The sequence below is a fragment of the Bufo bufo genome, chromosome 3 (genome assembly GCF_905171765.1).
Source record: "Bufo bufo chromosome 3, aBufBuf1.1, whole genome shotgun sequence".
In the NCBI taxonomy this organism is placed as follows: Eukaryota; Metazoa; Chordata; class Amphibia; order Anura; family Bufonidae; genus Bufo; species Bufo bufo.
In genome coordinates, this window is record NC_053391.1 from 180,440,629 (window position 1) to 180,466,764 (window position 26,136).

General features: G+C 41.5%; 1 protein-coding gene across 2 annotated transcripts in view; it reads left to right on the forward strand.

The window, feature by feature from the left end:
* The window catches only part of SRPX (sushi repeat containing protein X-linked), a 172,101-nt gene that overhangs the window by 133,564 nt on the left and 12,401 nt on the right, over nucleotides 1–26,136 (forward strand). For both annotated transcript variants that reach the window (XM_040423791.1, XM_040423793.1), the window contains one exon: nucleotides 6,790–6,923. In XM_040423791.1, coding sequence (XP_040279725.1) covers nucleotides 6,790–6,923 — 134 coding nt within the window. The remainder of the gene's footprint in view (nucleotides 1–6,789; nucleotides 6,924–26,136) is intronic.

Below are 26,136 nucleotides of genomic sequence, written 5' to 3' on the forward strand. Positions count from 1 at the left end.
TGGCCAATGCAATAGCAGGGCTGGACAAGTAGGAAGTTGTATGGGCTACCAATGGACAGGGTGAAGAGGAGCCCGAGAATTAGTGAATCTGCAACTAAAAAGATGAAAAGAAGAGTACCGGGTAAGTGTTGTGTTAATGAAAATTCTTTTGGTTGGAGGATTGCTGTAAACCTTCCTGGATTCCCGCTGAATGTGTTGAAGTCTTTAGCTGCACATTGTAGGAGATTCATATGCTTGCTTTAATGGAAATGGCATCTGCTGTTCAGCTCTCTGTAATGGACTAATAATGACACTGAGGGACTGTAAGAGAATGGTGAAATAAACGGCTTTATTTTATCTTTCCTACTCTTTCTCTGAAGAAGAATAAAGACACACGTACAATTACCAGACTAAATAGAACTGTCTTATTAGATATAAAGTACAGTGGCCTTTGTGACAGAACACTGATTACAAAAAAAGGCAGCAAATTTTTGCTCTAGTATCATCTGTGCACAAATTTTGCGATCTTGTGGGTTTTTGCTTTGCTCACGACACATTTTCTAATTGGCTGATACTTAGAGGGAGAGTGTGGCCCCCAACAGATATACGATAAGATTTACGCCAGAGACTGGCCTAGATTATAACACAAATCTATAACAGCTGATGTATCACATACATTTTATTTTATGGTGCATGTATAGCAAAGATGTGACAACTTTATTGAGGCCTGACTCTCCTGTATACTGTGGATTAAGACTGACATATGACACACCAGTCTTAGTAAATTCCCCCTATATCTATAAATTCAAGTTGCAGGCAGGATTTTGTTTCATTGCATATTCTAAGCTCCCCCAACTTCTCTTGATGGCAGCCTTCTGCAGCCCTCGTGCAACTTTCAGCTGTGTTACCGGTAATGTTCCCTCTAAGCCTTTGTATCTAGTGAGAGAGGCAGCTAGGAATCTGGATGTTTCCTTTAAACGGGTTCTCCAGAATCTAATAGTTGATAACCTATCCCTAGGATAAGTCATTAATATCAGATCGGCGGGGATCTAAAGGGTTTAAAGCAGCGGTTCTCAACCTAGGGGTCGCGACCCCTTTGGGGGTCGATCGGCCCTTTCCGGGGGGTCGCCTGAGGCTTCCTATTGTGGGTCCAGGCCCGACGCTAACAGACAGGCAAAACAAGCAATTGCTTGGGGCCCCTTAGCTGGTTGGGGCCCCGAGCTGGCCCGGGGCCAAGCAGAGCCGGTGCTTGTTTTGCGGCTGAGTAACTCAGAAGATCCGATGGTATATTCTAACCCCCAGGCGTTCCCATGGTGACGGGGACGCTTGCCTGGGGGTTAGAATATTCCATCGGATCTGAGTTTTACGAGCTCAGTGAGATTGTAAAAACTCAAATCCGATGGTATATTCTAACCCCCAGGCGTTCCCATGGTGACAGGGACGCTTGCCTGGGGGTTAGAATATACAGGGCCACACCGCTTAGAGCAGTATATTTATAAACTAATCAGTAACTACTTTAACTTTAATCATTGCTCATTGCTGAGCTTTTTACTTGGATTATAATTTATTTGGATATGGGATATCTTACTTTGTCTTAGCTCCAGTAATAGCAGGCAGTGCGGGGGGCGGTGTTCACTCACTGACGTCACGCGCCTGCTCCTCCCACTAGGCGGCGCAGGCGCGTGACATCAGTGAGTGAGCGCCGCCCCCCGCACTGTCTGCTATTACCGGAGCTAAGACAAAGTAAGATATCCCATATCCAAATAAATTATAATCCAAGTAAAGAGCTCAGCAATAAGCAATGATTAAAGTTAAAGTAGTTACTGATTAGTTTATAAATATACTGCTGTGAGCGTCGGGGAGGGAGATCTGTGGATGGCACTGTAGGGGGATCTGTGGATGGCAGTGCCATCCACAGATCAGCCTACAGTGCCATCCACAGATCTCCCCCCTAAACAGTGCCATCCACAGATCCCCCCTAAACAGTGCCATCCACAGATCCCCCCTCCTCTAAACAGTGTCATCATGGCACTGTTTAGGGGAGGAGGGATCTGTGGATGGCACTGTTTAGGGGGGATCTGTGGATGGCACTGTTTAGGGGGGAGATCTGTGGATGGCACTGTTTAGGGGGAGATCTGTGGATGGCACTGTTTAGGAGGGATCTGTGGATGGCACTGTTTAGGGGGGGATCTGTGGATGGCACTGTTTAGGGGGGATCTGTGGATGGCACTGTTTAGGGGGGGATCTGTGGATGGCACTGTTTAGGGGAGGGGGGATCTGTGGATGGCACTGTTTAGGGGAGGAGTGATCTGTGGATGGCACTATTTAGGGGAGGGGGATCTGTGGATGGCACTGTTTAGGGGGATCTGTGGATGGCACTGTTTAGGGGGGGGGGGGGGTCTGTGGATGTCTTTGTGATTAATTACTCTGCTTTAATTATGTTCAATTTGTAGCAATAAAAATACATCCTGCATATCAGATATTTACATTACAATTCATAACAGTAGCAAAATTAGTTATGACGTAGCAAGGAAAAAAATGTAATGGTTGGGGGTCACCACAACATGAGGAACTGGATTAAGGGGTCACGGCTTTAGAAAGGTTGAGAACCACTGGTTTAAAGGGAATCTGTCACCATGATTTTGGACTATTATCTGCTGTAATTAGTGTTGATCGAATTTCGAAGTTAACAAAGTGGACTTCAATCCGATTTTCAAGGAAAATTCGATTCGTCACGAAGCCGAATTTCCTCGCGCTTTGTGGTAACGAATCAATTTTTTCAGAAATGGCGTTAAAAAACAAACAAAAAAAAATACTCACCTAATCCATTTGCTTGCAGAGAGGGTCATCGCGGCCATCTTGATTTAAGAAAATGCGCTGACTGGCGGTGATGATGTCACCGCACCCGGCTAACTTGATGACGTGATCACAACAGGGCATGCAAGATTTTTCACATTTTCTTCAATCAAGATGGCCGCCGCGGTCTCTTCGTGAGCAAATGGATGTGGAATGGATTGTAAAACCTGGGCACAACATGGAAAACATTCCCAATCTTTGGGAAGTAGATAGATAAATAGATAGATAGATAGATAGATAGATAATGGATAGATAAATAGATAGATAATGGATAGATAGATAGATAGATAATGGATAGATATCTAATTGTAATGCCCAATAGTAAATATGTTGAAAGCCATTGGAAAAGGGTACAGCAGAGCACAGAGAAATATAAGTAATAAAATGCATGCTTTTCCCCAAATTCATTATGCAGCTGCCAACATCAGGGTCTAATATGAGATATATTTTATCTGGTAACTCGGTAATAGAAGCACTCAACCTTGAACACCATGATCTTGGAATTAATGTGCATGACATGACAAGTTCAGCTTGTCTAGATCACAGTGACCTAAAAACATTTTACTTTTTTTATATATTAAAAAAAGATAAATAAAGCAAACAAGGTCAAGTACATCCACTGCTCTAACTTAGACATAATGATATTAGGCCAATTCATCTGATAAAAACAACTATTTTTGCAATGATTGGAGCAAAATTTGCAATGATTGTTTGACTTCAGTAAATGGCAAAATAACACATAATACAAAGTAATTGACAAAATAATACAAGGCACTTACTAATGTACTTTGATTATCCATATTGCTTCCTTTTCTGGCTTGATTCATTTTTCCATCTCCTTATAAATTTGGGCAGGAACTTTTTCCTACATTGTGCAAACACGACCAACCCTTTAAAATTTCTGTAATTTTAGTAAATATATAATGATTATTTACCTATTAGCCAAAGATTTTTAAGACTGATATTTAGAAATATAATTCCCATTGTTTAAAGGGGTTTTCTGTGATTTAGATATTGATGACCTATCGTCCAGATCAGTGGCACCAGAAAGAAAAGCCATCTGCTCACTTTATAGTTGACAGTGGTAGCTGATTGGTGGGGATGCAATGTGTTGGCCCCCCATAAAGCTGATATTGATGATCTATCCTAAGCATACTGTAGGTCATCAATATCTGACTCCTGGAAAACCTCTTAAACATAACATGTAATTTAGGCCATGAAGGTCCTGATAAGGTAAAATGTTAGTATTCTTTTTGGGATTGGCTGGGCGGTCCATTATTACTAATATACAAACTAATCTTAGAGACAACAGTGCGGGGGAATGATGGTTGTTTGCATTCATTTCTTGTAGGATGGATGACCCAGGCCGGTCTGGCTGGATCAGGGGTGGACTGGGAACTTAAAGTGGCCCTGGAAAAGAACCTAAAAGTGACCCGATTTTGTAGGGGATTCCAAATTCACAGAAAGCAGGGCAACACAAGTAGGCGGGGCCAACACAAGCCACAACAGATGTAGTTGGGGCCACCACTACCATAATGCAGCAAAAATATCACCCCAAAAATACAAACACCACAGTGCAGCCTAAAATACGGTTGTATCACCACCCTGTGGACAGCGATAGAATTGAATTCAGGAGGCCACTTGTGGCTGCCGGCCAGGTGCATTAGCACCTGATGCTCCTGGCATCAATGCTGAGAGCATCAGATTATGTGCCCAGCTAGCTTCTGTGAGAAGGGCTTGGGCAGCCCCTGGACATAGGCCCAATGGGAAATTTTCCTGAAGGGTTTATGGCCAGTCCATCCCTGGACATGATTTGTCCATATAGTGTTCATCTATACAAAAGAAGACTAATCTAGCAGTCCTGTAGGACATACATGCTATTAACCAATACCTCCCTGTGGCAACCTAAGTCCTCATGGACAGAATAAGAAGATAAAAGTAAGTAGGATTTTAACATCTATGTCCCAGGGACTACCTTTGCCAATGTTTCAAGGCATACCTATTGTAATATACAATAGAAGGAATGCCCACTGGACTCCTAAGTACAGAAAGCAGAGAATGAATTTCAATGAATGAAATGCAAGGTTACACTGATCCTTTTCCCACTATATATCAGTCTGTTGAGCTCCTCCTGTGTGCGGAGAGCACTGCATACACAGTGTGAAAGTTCCCTTTAATTCCGGCACCAGCTCCCTACTATCAGTTAAAGGCATTGTCTGGGTTCAGAGCTGAACCCGGACATATCCCCATCTTAACCCTTCCAGCCCCCCTAATATAAGCATGCTCCGATGCTGAATTGCGCAGGGCAAAGGCATTTTTTGGGAGATCTGGTGACATACTAGGCTCTCCATGAGGATTGCTAGGCAGAGGCTTCCGCCTAGCAGTGAGCCAGGTGACGTCCCCGAAACTAATGGGCTGGCTTCAGCTCTGACCTAGACGTTTTTTGTAGCGCTAAAGCCCACATATTAGAGCCGGTGACATCACCGGAACACTGCTAGGCGGAAGCCTCTGCCTAGCTGTGTAATAGTATAAACAAAAAAGCCCTTGCCTTGTGCGATCCAGTGCAGGGCAAGGGAGAGCATCGGTGCACAAAATGCTCCGATGCTCATATCAAGAGGGGGGGGGGGAGGCAAAGGGTGAAAATGGGGATATGTCCAGGTTCCGCTATGAACCCGGACAACCCCTTTATTGGGAAAAGTCACTTACTGATTGAGTGACAACATAAAGTGATATTGAGAAACATCTACATAGAAACACAGTGTACATTTACAAAAACCAAAAGTCGGATTGAGAAGGTCGACTTCTAGTGTCTTCCTTTAGTTATTTTTTTTCCTCAGATGAAAGTTAGTGATGAGCGGCAGGGGTCATATTCGAATTCGCGATATATCGCGAATATTTTGTAGAATATTCGTCTAATATTCGCAAATTCGAATACTCGTTATATTCTACGATTTTTTTTACTCAAAAAATCGTCAAGGTAATGATCGTGTAATATGCGAATTTTCATAATGCAAAATTTTCAACTTACAACTATTAGACAAAGAAGATTATAGCACTATATTAGCTAAATTGCTCTATATTCATTATTTTTTTCGAATATTCGCTATGTTGCTATAACAGTTTTTTCAAATATTCGTAATACTCTAAAACAAGAATATATAGCAATATAGCGAATATTCTAAAAAAAAAACTAATATAGAGCAATTTAGCTAATATAGTGCTATAATCTTTGTCTAATAGTTGTAATTTTTTTCTCATCTGAAGTTCAGATTGGAAAAAAATTACAACTATTAGACAAAGAAGATTATAGCACTATATTAGCTAACTTGCTCTATATTCGTTTTTTTTTCCGAATATTCGCTATATTGCTATATATTCTATTTATTACGAATATTCGAAAAAACAAAGTTATAGCAATATGGCGAATATTCAAAAAAAAAAAAACACGAATATAGAGCAATTTAGCTAATATAGTGCTATAATCTTCTTTGTCTAATAGAAAAATTTGCAATAAAAATTTGCAAACAACACTACTCCTAAAGTCAAATATACTGCAGCCTTCTCATTGGCCCACAAGCTAGAAGCAGGGAGGGATCATGTCTACTGATTAAAAAAAAAATCGAATATTCGAAATTACGAATATATATCACTATATTCGAAATATTCGCGAATTTTCGAAGTACCTATATTTGCGATAAAAAATTTTAATTCGAATATTCGTGATCAACACTAATGAAAGTACGGTACTGTATATTATACAGAATAATACATGATGCAAAGTATGCTTTATATGTCATGTTTTACCACATTATGTTCATTGTTGATATTGGATATTTGCAACCTATGATTTTCATCAGTATTGTTTCTAGAAATGTTATTATGTATGTGATTTATATGCTTTTCTAAAGGGTGCAGCAATTTTATACTGTTTTTTTTTGTGTGTGTTTCATGCAGTTATGAATATTAATGTTGGACTAAAAAATGCAGTTGAATTTTTGGATCAGTTTTATGAAAAAAGAAGATTGTTAGTTATATCCACACCTACTGCGGCTGATTTTTACTACAGGTTACAAGTGGGAACGCTACAGGTACAGAGAGAAAATGCAATTTATTGTGTTTGTATTAATAATCTTATGTATTTCTATTGTGGACATTTTGGGATACATTATAAATCACAAATCATAAATCTCATGAGATTGTAATGAGCCTTACGGTTTAGGGTTCATGCACACGACCGTATGTATTTTGCGGTCCACAAAAACGGATCCGCAAAAAATACGGATGGCGTTTGTGTGCATTTCGGATTTTACGGAACAGCTGGCCCCTTACAGAACAGTACTTTCCTGATCGTCCTTGGCAGCACATAACCAAAGGTACAATCAGGATAGAGACACATTAGAAAGCAATAAACGTAATTAAATGATTAGTTAGTAGGCCATATGCGGCTACACATGACACCAGAGCCCTGTATTTTTTAATTTTCTAGATCCTCCCTGCAAAGTACCCGATCCCTTCCAGGTGGTATACAGGCTTGCCTGTCCCTCAGCCTGAAGGTGGAACTGGCGCACCTCTCCTGTGTAGTCATACAGTGCCCCAGGCATGGTTCTGACTGCTGAAGGCAAAACGGCTTGCACGTGCGGCCGGGGGGAGCTGGAGCCGTGCACATGCCGCCCAGCTAAAGCGCATTCCGGAAGTCTGGCTATTTAATCTCGTGCCGGTGAGATGCCGACATACTCAGCCACAACGCTTCACCCGCTGTTTACTGCGGTAAGTATGGTGATTCATGCGGGATCCGGGGTTGTCTGCTTGGAATTATTATTTGGGCAGTTGCAGGACGTTTTTAATGTTATATGTTGTTTGCCTCAGCTTGTTACCATTCATGGGCATACTAATGGTTGTTGTATGAACCTTTTTCATACCAGGGATTTAGCTGTGTATATTTAATTCTGACTCTGTTGTGTTTTAACTAACAGATGTCTGCCTCACAAGAGAAGTCCAGCAAAAAGAAAAGGAAAACTAGACATTGTTTTTGTCAAAAATGTAAACAGCCTATCCCTGATGAATTATCCGATAATGTGTGCACGGATTGCATGTCCCCTGCTACATCTGTTCAGTCAGGGAATATGGACTTTCTTATGTGGTTTAAAAATTAACTTACGTCTGTTTTTGACGAGATCAAGTCAGCAAATAAGAGGCCAAAACATGCAAACAAATCTCCCCCACCACAATTGATTTCCTCCTCCTCTGACGATGAGTACCTGTCTGAAGGTGAAATCGTGTCTGATATATCTGCTGAGGATCCTGATGATTATTATATTTTGCATAAAGATAAAATACATGATCTAATTAAAGCTGTAAAACGGACATTAGAGTCTGATAGAGATACCTCAGGGAAGTCAAAATCAGATGAGCTTTTATATTTTTCCAAAACGAAGGGAAATGCGTTTCCAGGTCATCCAGTCCTTAGTCAGTGGATAAAACAAGACTGGGATAAGCTTGATAAAAAATTCATCACAGGATCTAGTCTGAAATCCATATATAAACTGGATGAAAAAATTTCTGAATAGTGGGCCTCAGTGCCTAAGGTTGATTTAGCAGTTGCACGTCTGTCTAGAAAAGCTATATTTCCGTCAGATGAGGCATCATTTATTAAAGTCCCCATGGACAGAAAAATTGAGTCTTTATTAAAAAGACATTATGCATCCACTTCAGCGGCCTGTGTGGCTGGATTATCAGGGCCTTAAGAATTTAACTATCCCATGACCTGGAGGAGGGAGTGGCTAGAGAAGACATTTAAAAAAAAATTCCAGTGATGAAAGCTGCTTCAGTGATGCTCCCCTTGATATTACAAACATTTTTGCAAACTCCATGGCCCTCACTAATGCTGCAAGAAGGGAACTCTGGATAAAACAGTGGCCAGGAGATACATTGTCAAAAAATCACTTTTGCAATCTTCCCTTCCAGCCAACCTCGCTGTTTGGGCCTCAATTAGAAAAAATCCTTGAGTCCTTAATAGACGGTATTTCCGGAATCTAAAAAGAGAATATCATTCAGGTCCTTTCGTTCCCAGAGAAAGATCTCCCAGATTCAGAAAGAGAAAGCATTTTTTCAGACAAAGATTATTTCGGGGCAAGCAGGAGAAGTCTGAATACAAAAGGAAGCCTAATCAAAAACCCTCAGAGCTATGACGCCAGCATTCAGCCAAAAGTTGGCGCAAGATAGAAGCAGTTTTCACACGTTTGGTCTCTCAAATCCACAGATGCCTGGGTCATTTCTACAGTCAAAAAGGGATATGTCCTAGAGTTCGCTTTCTTTCCTCCAGATCGATTTTGTCTAAACGACCTCAAAGATCAGGTTGTCCTCCATCTTCTTCAGGAATTTATCCAGAAGGGGGCATTATAACCAGTGCCTCTGGAAGAACAGTTCAAGGGGGTATATTCCAGAGTGTTTCCTGTACCTAAATCAGAGAAAAAATGGAGACTAATAATCGATCTAACATTCCTGAACAAATTCTTAGTCAAAAAGAAATTCAAGATCCATAAAGGAATCCATAAAGTCGGTCTTGATGATCTTGAAGAAAGAGGATTATATGGCGTCGATAGACTTAGCAGATGCTTATCTGCATATTCCAATTCACCCCAGTCACAGGAGGTTTCTGAGACTAGCAATTCAAACTGTAACTGGTATTGTGCATCTCCAATTTACCTGCCTTCCCTTCAGCACAACATCTGCGCCAAGGGTTTTTACAAAAGTATCGATAGTCCTCACAGCAGTTCTGAGGCTGAAGGGTATGATATGTATTCCGTACCTGGATGATTGGCTGTTAATAGCAAGTCTCTATTTGTAAGGCAATGAAGATATTGGGTATCCTGACCAAATCTATAGAAGCAGTCCCTTGGGCTAAAGCTCACATGAGAAGGTTACAAAACAATATTATAACCAGCTGGAACAGAAATTACGGTTCATTGGACAAGAAGATAGTAATATCCTCCTTAACACGCCAGGACTTGAAATGGTGGATCTCGTCAAATCACCTACTGCAAGGCAGGGATCTGAATCCCCACCGCCAGAAAATTCTCACTTCGGATGCCTCCTCTTTGGGCTGGGGTGCCCATGTAAACAATCTATGGGTCCAGAAAAAGTGGACGAAAGAAGAAGCAAGGATGTCCTCCAATTGGAGAGAGCTGAGAGCAGTGAGACTAGCTCTTCTTCATTTCCAAACACATCATTTTTCGGGTTGCAAAGTAATAGTCCAGTCAGACAATTTACCAACTGTCTACTATATCAACAAACAGGGAGGCTCAAGGAGTCACAATCTTTCCAAGGAGTGTGCTATCCTGATGAGTTGGTCAGAGAGGTTCAAAAGGACATTTCGGAGGTTCATATAAGGGGAGTTCTGAACCAGTCTGCAGATCTACTCAGCCGTACTCCTCTACATCCGGGGGAGAATGGAGCCTAAATCCGGCAGTGTTCAACAACATTCTGGCTCGCTGGGGAAATCCTTGGCTGGATGCCATGGCAACAGAACAGAACAAAAAGCTCAGTCAGTTCTGCTCCATTCATCAGTCCAGCCAGGCACTAGCAATGGACGGTCTCTCAGTCAGCTGGGAAGAAGGCCAAACTATGTATTTCCTCCAATCCCTATCATACCAAAAGTCCTCAAATAGATACGAGAAGATCGTGCATAGGTGATAGCAGTTCTTCCGTTCTGGCCTCGGAGGACGTGGTTCTCTCTAGCCCTATCCCTCTCCAAAGGGAGAGTCTGGAAGATTCCTCCCCATCCGGACTTACTTCTCCAGAAGGAGTTTCTTCACCACAATCCCAACAGTTTACAACTGGCGGCCTGGAGGATGAGCGGCAGTCCTTAACAACATTGAGATTCTCCTTAGAACTAGTCAATAGCTGCTCGTAAACCTGCAACTATAAAAATATATAACAGAGTTTAGAAAACCTTTAAGGATTGATGCCAAAGAACTTCTTCTATTCCTGAAGATTTGAAGTCTGTTCTACAACTCCTTCAAGAAGGGTTTACTAAAGGTTTGAAAACAAATACCTTAAAAGTACAGCTTACGGCTGGCTATTAATGCCTAATTACATCAGTCAGACGTGTTAGTGAACTGCAAGCTCTTTCATGTAAAGATCCATATTTCAGAGATGTTGGTGAATGCTTCATTCTACGAACTATGCCAGGGTTTCTTCCAAAAGTATCATCAGTGGTTAACATTAACCAAGAAATCTCTCTCCCAGTTCTTCACTCAAATCCTCAGGATCAAGTTGATTGGCATCTATTAGACGTTAAGAGAGTCTTGCTGGCCTATAGGAAACGTTTGTCCAGCTCACCTATTCGGCATATAGTATCCCGTGTGCCCGGAGTCAAGCCATCTGGCCTATCTTCAAGCTACCTCCTCTTTTAGGAAGTCGGAAGGTCTATTTTTACAAATTCAAGGGCCAAACAAGGGAAATAGAGCTAGCAAAGCAACACTAGCAAGATGGATCAAACGATCAATTGAAGTATCTTATACTGCATCTGGGCTTGATAGCCCTATTTCATTGAAAGCTCACTCTACAAGATCCACAGCTTCTTCCTGGGCAGAATTGGCACAGGTTTCGCTAGATCAAATATGTAAGGCGGCCACATGGTCTATCATTTCTACGTTCATGAGGCACTACAGACTAGGAAATCACAGTTCAGACAGTCACCCGCCAGTGGGTATATGTGTAATAGGGACAGTATATATCAAAAGGTGATTTCACAGATTACCACCCTAATAAAAAACGTAGCCTTTATTCAATGTATAGTAAAAAGTAACCCACAAATATGGACATACACAAAAAATATAATAAACAAAATAAAAAAAATAATGTCTTATCCACGTAAATAGGAGAGGCTGTTCTGTAGGTACAGGTGTGGGTAATAAGATGGGTGAACTATGCCTGATATTAACCCTATACTTAAGGCCCTGCCTATAAAAAGGTAACAGCTGCCCGATAGGGGCGATCCCGTGTTCAGAAACCTCCTATACGCCCTTAGATGGCCCTAAAAAAAATGGGGATGTATAAGTGACCAAACCTGGTAAGGTGGCCTAAAGTGGTTCTAAATAGCTGACCTACACTAGATGCTGAAAATAACAAATCTCAGATACAGAAAAACAAAAAACAAAATAATACTATTAAATACAAAGTAGACGGATTCAATAAATCTTCACGCAATAAGACACCTACTTTATATCATGATAGATAGTACTGAAACAATAGGTGCTTTAGTCCCAACGTGTTTCGCCCAACACAGTCTCTGGGCTCATCAGGGGACACATATCAAAAGTTACAATAGTATGGATGTAGTTGAAACAATAGAAAACCGACCAGATGGTTTAGCAAGCTTAACCAGTTGGGTGCAGGGATTGATAAGCAATATTAATCCCCCCCCCCCCCCCAAAAAATGATACTGTATATAACAAACAAGCCAGGTGGCCCCCCTCAAAAAGATAAATATAAATGGACCCCTTCGGTATTGATGCAAAATATATTCCCGCACTTATGATAAAGCAGATAAGGATGCATAAATCAAGCCAGGTAGCCCACCAATGTATATTCAATATTGGGTGTACAGTCCCATAGCAAACAGTGCATGCTGTTGTTAATGTGGTGCTTGCTGCCACAAAGGGCAGTGCATCCCAAATACTTGCGTATCCCTGTATTGTAGCCAGGCTCAGGTAGATACACCCAGGAGTTCCACGATAAGATAGGGTCACATGGTGTCTCAGATACACAATGCAATGCAGGTCCGGACCTGCATTGCATTGTGTATCTGAGACACCATGTGACTGCTACGTACCCCTGCTATCTTACCCTATCGTGGAACTCCTGGGTGTATCTACCTTAGCAGCTGAAGGGTCAACATTTGGCAAAAAAGTGCTCCAAGTTGCGGCCAGTGCTCCCCCCAATGAGTACTGCTTATCAAGTCCCTTTGGTTATGTGCTGCCAAGGACGATCAGGAAAATAAAAATTTACTCACCTAAATTTTTGTTTCCTGAAGTCCATAGGCAGCACAGCTTACCCTCCCTTAATAAATTGCTACATACAAATACAGGGCTCTTGTATCATGTGTAGCCTTATATGGCCTGCTAACTAATCATTTAATTAAGTTTATTGCTTTCTAATGTGTCTCTATCCTTTGGTTATGTACTGCCTATGGACTCCAGGAAACAAAAATTTCGGTGAGTACATTTTCATTATCCTAGTCTGTAAAGTGGACAATAATAGGACATGTTCTATTTTTTTGTGGAACGGAAATACGGACATGTGGAAACCGTTTTTTTTTTGCGGACCAATTAAAATGAATGGTTCAGCAAACGGTCACGGAATGGACACGGAAAGAAAATACGTTCGTGTGCATGAGCCCTTAGCCTGAATCAGTGATACCCAAGGGGGGACCCTTGAAAAATAGGTGCACTCCCAGGGATCCCCCGCTCCCATTCCTACCTCAAATAAGCTTTGTGTATGTTGGTTAAAATGTGATGACTGCTTTCCTTGGTCCCTTTCCTCGTATCTCTGCTTAGGCTGAAATCTGTTTACCTTTCTTACTGTAAAATTGACAGTAGCTGCTGTTTATGTCCGTTTGTGGAGCCCCTAAAAAGGAAACCCCATTTGGGAAACACTGACCTTTAAAGAGGACCTAACACGTTCTAGAGATGCTCAGTCAGCATTCCAGAAGACTTCCACGTGGTGCTTGTATCTAGGGATGTTTGAAAAAGGCTTGTGTTAGAGCTGAAACCTGTCACATTTTTTTGATACTAATAATAAATTGATACAATACTACAATACCTTTCTTCAAAAACTTCCAGTAGGAATAATGGAGGAACGGCGCAACATAGAATCATAACAAAAGATTCTCCAGAATTATTTTATGCGGAACACAATTATCAACTAAAATGGACATGTCAGGACGGTGGCAGGTCCTCTAGATTGGAAGTCATTTCAGCTGCAGAGCATGTTAGCCACATGAACAAAAATGTAATTTGTATGTAATGATGTAATCTGTAACTAGTTTTGATCACGAAGATTCTAATCGCGAATTTTTATCGCGAATATCGGCACTTCGAGAATTCGCAAAGATGTCGAATATAGTACTATATATTCATAATCTCGAATATTCTAGATTTTTTTTTCATCAGTTAACTCCCTTCTTGCTTGTGGGCCAATGAGAAGGCTGCAATGTCTTTGTCCGAGCTTAGCAACATCCCTAGCAACCAATAGGAAAGGTGCCTACCCCTTACTATATAAGAACCTCCCCAACAGCCATTTTCAGCTTTTTTTTTTTTTTTTTTGCAGTTCTGAGAGAGAGAGAGAGCAGTGTCAGTGCTGTGCTCTGTGCTTTCATCTGGATCCTATTCCTTATCCAATTACAGTAGATATTTAGTTAGCTCATATATATTTTAGTGGGAGATAGTCAGTGTAATTTAGATAGTGATATAGTGATAGTGATATAGTGATAGTGATATAGTGTAGCTGATAGGTTCCAGTGCAGGGTGTTAGGTAGTGTGATAGGAATTACTGTGCACACATACAGTGGGGCAAAAAAGTATTTAGTCAGCCACCAATTGTGGAAAGTTCTCCCACTTAAAGGGAACCTGTCACCGGGATTCTGTGTATAGAGCTGAGGGGATATGGGTTGCTAGATGGCTGCTAGCACATCTGCAATATCCAGTCCCCATAGCTCTGTGTACTTTTATTGTGTAAAAAAAAAAACATTTGATACATATGCAAATTAACCTGAGATGAGTCCTGTCCCTGATTCATCTCAGGGACAGGACTCATCTCAGGTTAATTTGCATATGCATCAAATCCTTTTTGCTACACAATAAAAGCACACAGAGCTATGGGGACTGGATATTGCAGATGTGCTTGATAGCTTGGTGTGAAGAAATCAACTGTGGGAGCAATTATTAAAAAATGAAAGACATACAAGACCACTGATAATCTCTCTTGATCTGGGGCTTCACGCAATATCTCACCCTGTGGGGTTAAAATGATCACAAGAACGGTGAGCAAAAATCCCAGAACCACACGGGGGGACCTAGTGAATGACCTGCAGAGAGCTGGGACCAAAGTAACAAAGGCTACCATCAGTAACACACTACGCTGCCAGGGACTCAAATCCTGCAGTGCCAGACGTGTCCCCCTGCTTAAGCCAGTACATGTCCGGGCCCGTCTGAAGTTTGCTAGAGAGCATTTAGATGATCCAGAAGAGGAAAGGGAGAATGTCATATGGTCAGATGAAACCAAAGTAGAACTTTTTGGTAAAAACTCAACTCGTCGTGTTTGGAGGAGAAAGAATGCTGAGTTGCATCCAAAGAACACCATACCTACTGTGAAGCATGGGGGTGGAAACATCATGCTTTGGGGCTGTTTTTCTGCAAAGGGACCAGGACGACTGATCCGTCTAAAGGAAAGAATGAATGGGGCCATGTATTCTGAGATTTTGAGTGAAAACCTCCTTCCATCAGCAAGGGCATTGAAGATGAAACGTGGCTGGGTCTTTCAGCATGACAATGATCCCAAACACACCACCCGGGCAACGAAGGAGTGGCTTCGTAAGAAGCATTTCAAGGTCCTGGAGTGGCCTAGCCAGTCTCCAGATCTCAACCCCATAGAAAACCTTTGGAGGGAGTTAAAAGTCTGTGTTGCCCAGTGACAACCCCAAAACATCACTGCTCTAGAGGAGATCTGCATGGAGGAATGGGCCAAAATACCAGCAACAGTGTGTGAAAACCCTGTGAAGACTTACAGAAAACGTTTGACCTCTGTCATTGCCAACAAAGGGTATATAACAAAGTATTGAGATTAACTTTTGTTATGGACCAAATACTTATTTTCCACCATAATTTGCAAATAAATTCTTAAAAAATCAGACAATGTGATTTTCCGGATTTTTTTTTCTCATTATGTCTCTCATAGTTGAGGTATACCTATGATGAAAATTACAGGCCTCTCTCATCTTTTTAAGTGGGGGAACTTGCACAATTGGTGGCTGACTAAATACTTTTTTGCCCCACTGTATGTGCTACAGACATAGGGCTGTGAAGTCACGACAATACTTAGTGCACCAATCAGTAATATCTACTAAGACCTGATAAAATGTGAAGTTTCATGTATTGCACAAAAAAATATGGCATCATTAGTGCCGATTTGCGCAATTGCGAAAATAATGACGAGATCACGAATTCTAGAATTTGCTAATTTATTGCAAATATTATGCGAAAAATTTGCAAAATATCGAGAAAGCGAATATTGCCTATGCCGCTCATCACTATCTGTAAGGCGCCCGCAACTGTACATGGAACTTATAGTAGTGTCAACCTCCTAACTATGAAAATACACATAATGATGTCATAGCACATAAGTCATTCTAGTTATTTCACAGAACCTGGGTAAAATAAGCACCATGATGTCACAGTACAGGGCTAGCCACAATGATGTCTCTGTACAGAGATGATAGTCATAGGGAAGGATAATGCACACAGTAATGTCACAGAGCAGGAATGATAGATATTGTGATTTTACATCAAATGGCTTATGGTACAATCACACAGCTGTTTGACAGCCATCATATGGCTGTTTTCAGAACCAGAACCATCTATGGTTCTATTCACTTGGCTGTTTTTTTAACTGGCCGCGACCAAGGCGGTGCACCCTTTATTTTGGGTTGTATGTTGTGTATGTTGAGGCTGGGTTACAATAATAGTGGGTGCCATATATCCTTGTTAAGATACAGGCTGCCACTCTAATATAGTACTTTAAGTAGAATGTGGCACTCGTGTCCTATTGTTCAGGTGCTCTAGTTGTGGGGTCCCAACCCCGTAGAAGACAATCAAATAAAATAAACTTAGGCAGTCCTTCAGATTTTTTTGAAGTACTATGTTGATTTTTCTTTGGTTTTCTTTGCAAGGCAACTTTTTCGTGTTTATGTGACGTTTTGGTCCTACTTGGACCTTTTTTAAACACTAAATGACAAATACAAGAATTCACGTGACTATCAGAAAATTACAGAAAATAAGAAAACAAGATTATACAACATCCTTCTATGATATTATAGATATGTGTAGGGCGGCCTAGTAGAATCAAATGAAGACATCCACAACATATGAGGTGGAATACTGAGTACAAGAGAACACTACTGAGGTAGAGAATATGTAGTAGATGTTGAGATCCTCTCGTGGGGTTCGCAATGTCTCGTATACCCTACATAATAAGGCTTAGTTCACATCACTGTTCAGCCTTTTCTGCTCCATTTAGAAGCAGGAGAACGGAAAGGACGGATTTGGCACATAACTGAGCCGAATGGAGCCTTTGGACCCCATAGACTATAATGGGGTCCGTTAAGTTTCTGCTCAGATGATGATTTTGGAGCGGAGACAAAAGCTGTGCATGCAGGACTTTTGTCTCCGCTCCAAAATCATCTTCTGAGCGGAAACCTAACGGACCCCATTATAGTCTATGGGGTCCAAAGGCTCTGTTCGGCTCAGTTATGTGCCTCCTGCTCCTAAATAGATCAGGAGAACGGAAAGGCTGAACGTTGATGTGAACGAAGCCTAAATGGGTGTCAATGAAAAAATGATAAGGGCAGCGATGGCAAAGTTGGAGAGATGAAAACAAAAATAAATAAGGACAGACAAAAATTGTAGAGCAAAACATCAATATTAACATAACCACAACATTTGTTATGCACCGGCTCTCCACTGATGTATGTTGGCAATATTGGTCAGAGCAAGGCAAAAAGACATTCAATGGTTCACTGTGGATAAAGGTTAAGGATGGCACTGTTTGTGACACATTGTAAAATACGTACATTTACAACAATTAATAGATCATGACCTGTTGGATAGATTATAGTCTGCTGGGTCCCCTTGATGATAGAAAGAGAGAGTAAAAACTCACCTAGTTGCCATGGTAGGAAGAAAAGAGAGGATAGTGGTTTGAGGAAGGTGAGTTTTCACCATGTGGTCTCCTAAAGTCTGCTTGAATTGAGCCAGGTTTATGTACTGTGTAGACAGGAAGTGTTGTCATAAACAGAAAATGGGTGCAGTATACAGTGGGAAAGTGGGTCAAGATCATCACTACAGCAGAACAACAACTCAGAGCAACCACACCAGCAGAAGCGTTCCACCAACTACAACAATGAGTGACAACGACACTCCAGACACACAAGAAGGAAGTAGAAGCCACAAAGAGGAAGAAATTCCTATGAGACTTGGAAAACTACAAGAATAATAGAGTCTACAGATGGCAAGATTCCTACTCTTAATACAGCAGACGAAGATCTTCGTCACAGACCTCATCAAGATCAAGCTCCAGTATAGAAAGAAGCTCCAACATGACACAAGCCACCACTTATCTTTTAGGTAAAAGAAACCAGCCAAGAGGCGACCGACGCAGAGGGTGGGCCAGTGCTACTGAGAGAATTCGGGACCCAATGACCACTCGATCACAGGTAAGACTGAACCACTGGTGATTAATATTTAATCTTTTATACTGAGCCCAACGGAAACATCATTGTTACAGAAAGGACTATCTTTCTGTCCCACTTACCCTTTTGATACATTTCAACTTGAAATGGATCTACAAAGATTCTACAGGAATCTCAGACTCAAAACCCATTTTTCGGATAATCCAATCTATACCACTATGGAAGCGGTTCCCTCCTCCCAGATCAACCTGAATTCACTGGGACTTCGTGTAAAGAGCAACTTTATGCCCCCTAAATCTTCTCCAGGGGTGGAGGCATTCATCACACTGGTCAATAGAGACACTGAATTGTTTATGCGCAGAATGAAAGAGGGCGATTACCGATTATTGCCTAATCTCAATAATGTTGAAAGACAGGCACTCTCCACATTGACCGAAAACCGGAACGTAATTGTTAAACCGGCGAATAAAAGAGGAGCGATCGTTGTCATGGATCGAACAGATTATATAGCGGAAATTTGCAGACAACTAGATGATAATACTGTATACATTAAACTCGATTGTAACCCTACTATAAAAATTGCCAATAAGATCAAGATAACTCTCACACAATACCGTACAAAGGGCATAATTGATGAAAAATTGATGTCCTTTTTAACTAATCCTCACCCTATCACTACAGTCTTCTACACACTTCCTAAAATTCATAAGACCTTGGAGAAACCACCGAGATAAATCATAGTGGCGTCCGCGGATTCCATTTTATCTCCTCTATCTATCCTCTTAGAGAAGGCCCTTAATCCACTTATCAAAAATACCAAGTCCTTCCTACTAGATACTACATAATTTCTCAAATTGATAGAACAAATGGGCCCACTCACAGAAGAAACTTACCTTGTCACTTGGGATGTCAGCAGTCTCTACACGTCCATACAACATGATAAAGGGATCAGAGCCACCAAACTTTTGCTACAAGAGGCCAACACACCTGAGACACACATAGAATTGAACCTGGACCTCCTTACTCTGGTACTTAAAAAAAATTACCTTATGTTCGAAGACACATTCTTTTTCTTTTCAATTATCTTTTTATAAAATTTTGTAATAAAGACAGATAAAACAGATGGTACAATTCATCGAACAATAGTAAGCATACATGGTATAGAACTCAATCGTGTTCTAAGTGAGAGCTCACAGATTCCCCTAGGGGCAAATACAACAGAAAGCCCCTAACATAGCTCAATGGTTACAAAAAGTGAATTTCATCTTCCTGATGGAAGAACTATCAGCGTGGGAACTACGCTCTCACACTAAATTACAAAAGATCTGGCATGACTGGATTGAGTTTCGGTCAACTCCTCAGGTACTACAACAGATCGCTTCATTGTCACAAACTACTCTGGATTGATTCTAAAACACAGAATCCGAACCCTACCCCCCTTTCATCTCTACTTCCCTCTCCCTTCCTCTCTCCTTTATTCCCCCCCTCCCCCCCCCCCCATTTATAACTTTCATAATATTCCTATTATGGAACTATATTCTTTATTCATTATTACGTGCAGGATACCTCTGTATTAGAGTGATTGTCCAACTTATACTCAGATGTTGTAACATCACAGTCTATCTCTGACTCTGTATCTTGTATCACAATTGTTCAATAGTTTTTCCGTATTTGTCTCTTGCAATCTAATGTTCAATAAAACTGAGACCAGGGGGAGTGGGTTGTCTAACGAACATATTTGTTTGATCAAGCTCAGAACCTCTGACCAAAACGACTGTAGAGATGGGCAGGTCCACCACATGTGGAAATAGGTGCCCTGGAATTGAGAGCAGGTATCCGAGCTGGGACATTTCATTTGCTTAAGTCGTATCGGGGTAAGGTACCATCTAGTGCAGCGGTCAGCAACCTTCGGCACTCCAGATGTGTTGAAACTACAACTCCCAGCATGCTCCATTCACTTCTATGGGAGTTCTCAAAATAGCTAAGCAAGTGTGCATGCTGGGAGTCGTAGTTTCACCACAGCTGGAGTGCCGAAGGTTGCTGATCCCTGATCTAGTGAGTTCTCACCATGTGAAGAGCGATACATTTGCTTAATGTCTGATTCTGACCATTTTGTGTCTAAATCTCTGCCCCAATCCTAGGTATATCCTATGTCAAGAGGGTATTTGAGCTGCTGTAAGAGCTTATATGTCTGTGAAAGCAAGTGATTTGGGGGATGTAAGGTTGCCATTAATTTTTCAAATGGTGTGAGGTCTCTCCCCAGATTTGAGTTATTCAGGCAATTTCGTAGTAAAGATCTGATGTGTGCTTTCTGCAACGAGTGTAAGGAGGTGGCATCTAATGGGTCTGCCTTCTCCTCTTTGTCTAGATATGAGACTATTGGAATTTGTTTTAAGTCTGCTATCTTTAGTGGTGTGTTCATATATTTCGATTGGTATAATTCCAGTATGTCTGCAATTGACATTAGTGGGGAGAGGGCTGGGCTGTGCCTTTCTTTGAGTGGGAGCCAGACTTTTAGCGTTGATTTGGTGACGTTGATTTGCTCTTCTAGTGTTACCCATAGTTTTGAGCTATCCTTCCTAACCCAGTATATCAGTCTAGTGAGATGTACTGCTTCATAATAAAGCCGCCAATCTGGGAGAGCCATGCCGCCGCGTGATTTATGCTGGGTGAGAAGTGAGTGACTAAGGCGAGGTCTCTTACCCTTCCAAAGATACTTATTTGTAATTTTCTGGATAGAAGAAAAGAAAGGAGTGGGACAGGAATAGGGAGGGTTTGGAGTAAATAGAGTAATTTAGGTAGGAGAATTGCTTTGATGAGGTTTTTCCTGCCCATCCAAGAAAGGAAAGGCAGTGACCACGAATCCAAAGTCGTCTGGAATGTGTTGAGGATGGGGGCATAATTAAGTGTGTATAAATCCTTCCATGTTGAGCTTAATTTGAGGCCTAGGTAGGTGATATGAGATATTGGCCATTGAAAAGGGTAGTTTGATTGTAAAAACTCTTGCTCCTCAGTGCTAATGTTCATTCCCAGTGCCTCTGATTTGAAAGCATTTATTTGTCCATAGTTCTCAAATATGGATTGGAGGGCTGGGAAGACTTTTATAGGATTGGTTATTTTTATCAGAATGTCGTCTGCGTATGCCGCTACATTATGGTAGGTTTTCCCGCTTGTGAAACCTTCTATGTCCGGGTGTTCTCTTATGTTTTGTAACAGGGGCTCTGGGGAGAGTACAAATAAAATTTGGGAAAGAGGGCAGCCCTGTCTCGTTCCGTTACTGATCTGAAATGCAGACGTTAAGAAATTGTTGATGCGAAGTCTGGCTTTTGGAGATTCATACATGGCAAAAATGGCCTCTATGAAGGGGGAAGGGGGATATCGAAGTGATTTAGTACCTGCCGCATGTATGTCCAGTCCACCCTGTCGAAGGCTTTTTTGGTGTCCGTTCCTAATAGAACCAAAGACAGTTTCTTCTGGGAGGCTATCTGCAACAAGGACAATATTCTCATTGTATTATCCTTTCCTTCTCTGCCCGCCACAAACCCTACCTGATCACTAGAAATTAGCTTTGGCACCAAAGGTCACAATCTGCCCACCAACAGACTCGCATATAGTTTCAGGTTCGCGTTTAGCAGGGAGATCGGCCTGTAACTGCCACAGTTTGTAGGGTCTTTCCCTTCTTTTTGAATCAGCGTGATATAAGCTTCTAGCAATTGTTTTGGACAAGGGGTACCCGAAAGGTAGGTGTTAAACGTTTCTGTCAGTCGGGGAAGAAGGGCCAAGGAGAAAGTTTTGTAATATGAGCAAGGGAAACCGTCCGGGCCTGAGGCTTTGCCTTTCGGGCACTTCAACACGGTGGACTTGAACTCATCTAATGAGAATGGTTTTAGTAAGTCAGTATGGGAGGCTAGCGAGAGAGTGGGGAAAGACAGTTTTGATAGGAAGTCTATAGTAGCTGATTTAGTTTTACCATGCGCCTGTGTGTTTGTGTCTGATGGCTTAATCTGATAAAGTGAAGTGTAGAACTTTAAAAATTCTTGCTCTATTTCGGCTGGGCTAGACACCAAGGAACCTTCTTGTGTCCGTATTTCAGATATACAGTGCCTTGCAAAAATATTCACCCCCTTGACTTTTTTCATATTTTGTTACATTACAGCCTTAAGTTCAATGTTTTTTTAATCTGAATTTTATGTAATGGATCAGAACACAATAGTCTAAGTTGGTGAAGTGAAATGAGAAAAATATATAAATAAAACTATTGTTTAGAAATAGAAAACAGAAAATTGGCATGTGCATATGTATTCACCCCCTCTGTTAGGAAGCCCATAAAAAGCACCGGTGCAACCAATTACCTTCAGAAGTCACATAATTAGTTAGATGATGTCCACCTGTGTGCAATCTACCGGTAAGTGTCACATGATCTCCTTCATTACATATACACACCTTTTCTGAAAGGCCCCAGAGGCTGCAACACCTAAGCAAGAGGCATCACTAACCAAACACTGCCATGAAGACCAAGGAACTCTCCAAACAAGTAAGGGACAATGTTGTTGAGAAATACAAGTCAGGGTTAGGTTATAAAAAAATATCCAAATCTTTGATGATCCCCAGGAGCACCATCAAATCTATCATAACCAAATGGAAAGAACATGGCACAACAGCAAACCTGCCAAGAGACGGCAGCCCACCAAAACTCACGGACCGGGCAAGGAGGGCATTAATCCGAGAGGCAGCACAGAGACTTAAGGTAACACTGGAGGAGCTGCAGAGTTCCACAGCAGAGATTGGAGTGTCTGTACATAGGACGACAATAAGCCGTACACTCCATAGAGTTCCATTAGATCCTCTCTATAGGCGTGCATTCCACACTGGAACGCACAACCATCCTGACAAGCATTTTATTTACCCCTAGAGCCTTTCTTACTCGTTTTAAAAGCCTATTTATTAATTATAAGAGACACATAGAATTTTTCCCTAGTTCCCACCAACATCTGCCTTATCTCTCTCATAATCTTGACCCACTTTCCCACAGTATACTCACCCATTTCCTGTTTATGACAACACTTCCTGTCTACATAGTACATAAACTGTAAGTGTACGTATTTCACAATGTGTCACAAACAGTGCCATCCTTAACCTTTATCCACAGTCAACCATTGAATGTCTTTTCACCTTGCTCTGGCCAATATTGCCAACATACATCAGTGGAGGACCAGTGCATAACAAATGTCGGGGTTATGTTTATATTGATACGTTTTGCTCTATAATTTTTGTCTTTCCTTATTTATTTTTGTTTTAATCTCTCCAACTTTGCTATTGCTGCCCTTATAATTTTTTCATTGATACCCATTTATTATGTAGGGTATACGAGACATTGCGAACCCCACGAGAGGATCTCAACATCTACTACATATACTCTACCTCAGTAGTGTTCTCTTGTACTCAGTATTCAACCTAATATGTTGTGGATGTCTTCATTTGATTCTACTAGGCCGCCCTACACATATCTATAGTATCATAGACAGATGTTGTATAATTTTGTTTTCTTATTTTCTGTAATTTTCTGATACTCAAATTAATTCTTGTGTTTGTCATTTAGTGTTTGAAAAGGGTCCAATAGGACCGAAACGTCACATGTACACGAAAAAGTTGCCTTGCAAATGAAAACCAAATAAAAATCAACACAGTACTTCAAACAAATCTGAAGTGCCTAAGTTTATTTTATTTGATTGACTCTAATATAGTATATATATATATATATATAGTCATACAGATGCTGGATATCCTCATATGGTGAATCATTCTAAGCTCTTTCAGCTTGTAACCATAGTTCAAGGTGGTTGTTGACTGTTGTGCATGGGAGATCCATCACCCTATCCAGTCCCAGGCATTCTCGATGGGGAAAAGAGCTGCCAATTGAATTGGTTAGGGGAGCTACTGGATACCTTGAAGAGCATATAGTGTAACACGGGCATTTTGTGGATGAGTGTTAACTTTTTGGAACACCATGTCACCTGAGTGAAAAGAGACAGTAGGACTGGTTTCATGATGTCCTGGCCATATCAAAGGCTGTTCATTGTTAACTCCACAAATACCAGATAGGAATTGCCATGCAGTAACACACCTTCAATGGTGGTAGACCATGCAACTGCTACATGCCTGGGGAGACGGATCCAGCAAAAAAACACTACTCTTTCACGCAGTTGCCACAATGCAAAGAGATTATTTCAGCTTCCAGTAAACAGTAATTGTGTACATTCCTATGCACTGAGCTCCCCCTAGTGGTGGATGTAGACTGTCACCTTTGAAAAAGAAGGAAAGTAAATTTATCCGCCCCTGTATACATGCAGTGGCCTGGTTTGGGGTGCCCCCAACGCTACGCTAGGTCCCAGGACACCATCTAGGTGTCACCACGTGTTGCTGCCTTCCAGAAGGGCTGGTAAGGCGTGGTGCACCCCAATGTGAAATAGATCCAAACAGTCAGGGTCTGCAGTAACCAGGATGCTTTTTCACTGGAGGGATTCTTGTGCAAAACAATACAGGCAAGGCATAGGGCTGGCTTCTCCAGTCTTCTCCCTTGCAGACAAAAAGTTTGATGATGAGGAAAGGCCTGAGCTAGCTGTCCCTCTCTCTCTCTTCATAAGGCTGGTACCCTGGTCCAAGGATGTTGATCCAGGGTCTGTGGAAGTGTATCTCCATCTCAGCATCTTCTTCTGGTCACTCAGTAGTCTGGAAGAGTCTCCTCTTATAAGCACTCTTCTCTAACGGCAGCACACTAGGGGCTCTGACTGCTCTCCTTATATACCATCTCTAGCTAGACTGGAAACTTCTAGTATGAGGGGTGGAGTGGAGAAGCTCAGCACAAACAGATACATTGTAACACTTTCCGTCTGACATAGAGCTTCAATGATACTCAATGGCAATGACACAACAGTTTTTCCATAAAAAAATCTAGTTTCCAGACATAACAACAGATTTTTCCCTCTAAAACATGGTCTTCTATAAACTGTGGAAAATTACCAGCTTCTCATTCAAAGTCCTAACAGTCTCTCAGTGTTCATTAACCCTTTCCACAGAGCCTTGCAAATACAGTGCAAATGAACAGGATATATATATATATATATATATATATATATATATATACACTGCTCAAAAAAATAAAGGGAACACAAAAATAACACATCCTAGATCTGAATTAATTAAATATTTTTCTGAAATACTTTGTTCTTTACATAGTTGAATGTGCTGACAACAAAATCACACAAAAATAAAAAAATGGAAATCAAATTTTTTAACCCATGGAGGTCTGGATTTGGAGTCACACTCAAAATTAAAGTGGAAAAACACACTACAGGCTGATCCAACTTTGATGTAATGTCCTTAAAACAAGTCAAAATGAGGCTCAGTAGTGTGTGTGGCCTCCAGGTGCCTGTATGACCTCCCTACAATGCCTGTGCATGCTCCTGATGAGGTGGCGGACGGTCTCCTGAGGGATCTCCTCCCAGACCTGGACTAAAGCATCTGCCAACTCCTGGACAGTCTGTGGTGCAACGTGACATTGGTGGATAGAGCGAGACATGATGTCCCAGATGTGCTCAATTGGATTCAGGTCTGGGGAACGGGCGGGCCAGTCCATAGCATCAATGCCTTTGTCTTGCAGGAACTGCTGACACACTCCAGCCACATGAGGTCTAGCATTGTCTTGCATTAGGAGGAACCCAGGGCCAACCGCACCAGCATATGGTCTCACAAGGGGGTCTGAGGATCTCATCTCGGTACCTAATGGCAGTCAGGCTACCTCTGGCGAGCACATGGAGGGCTGTGCAGCCCTCCAA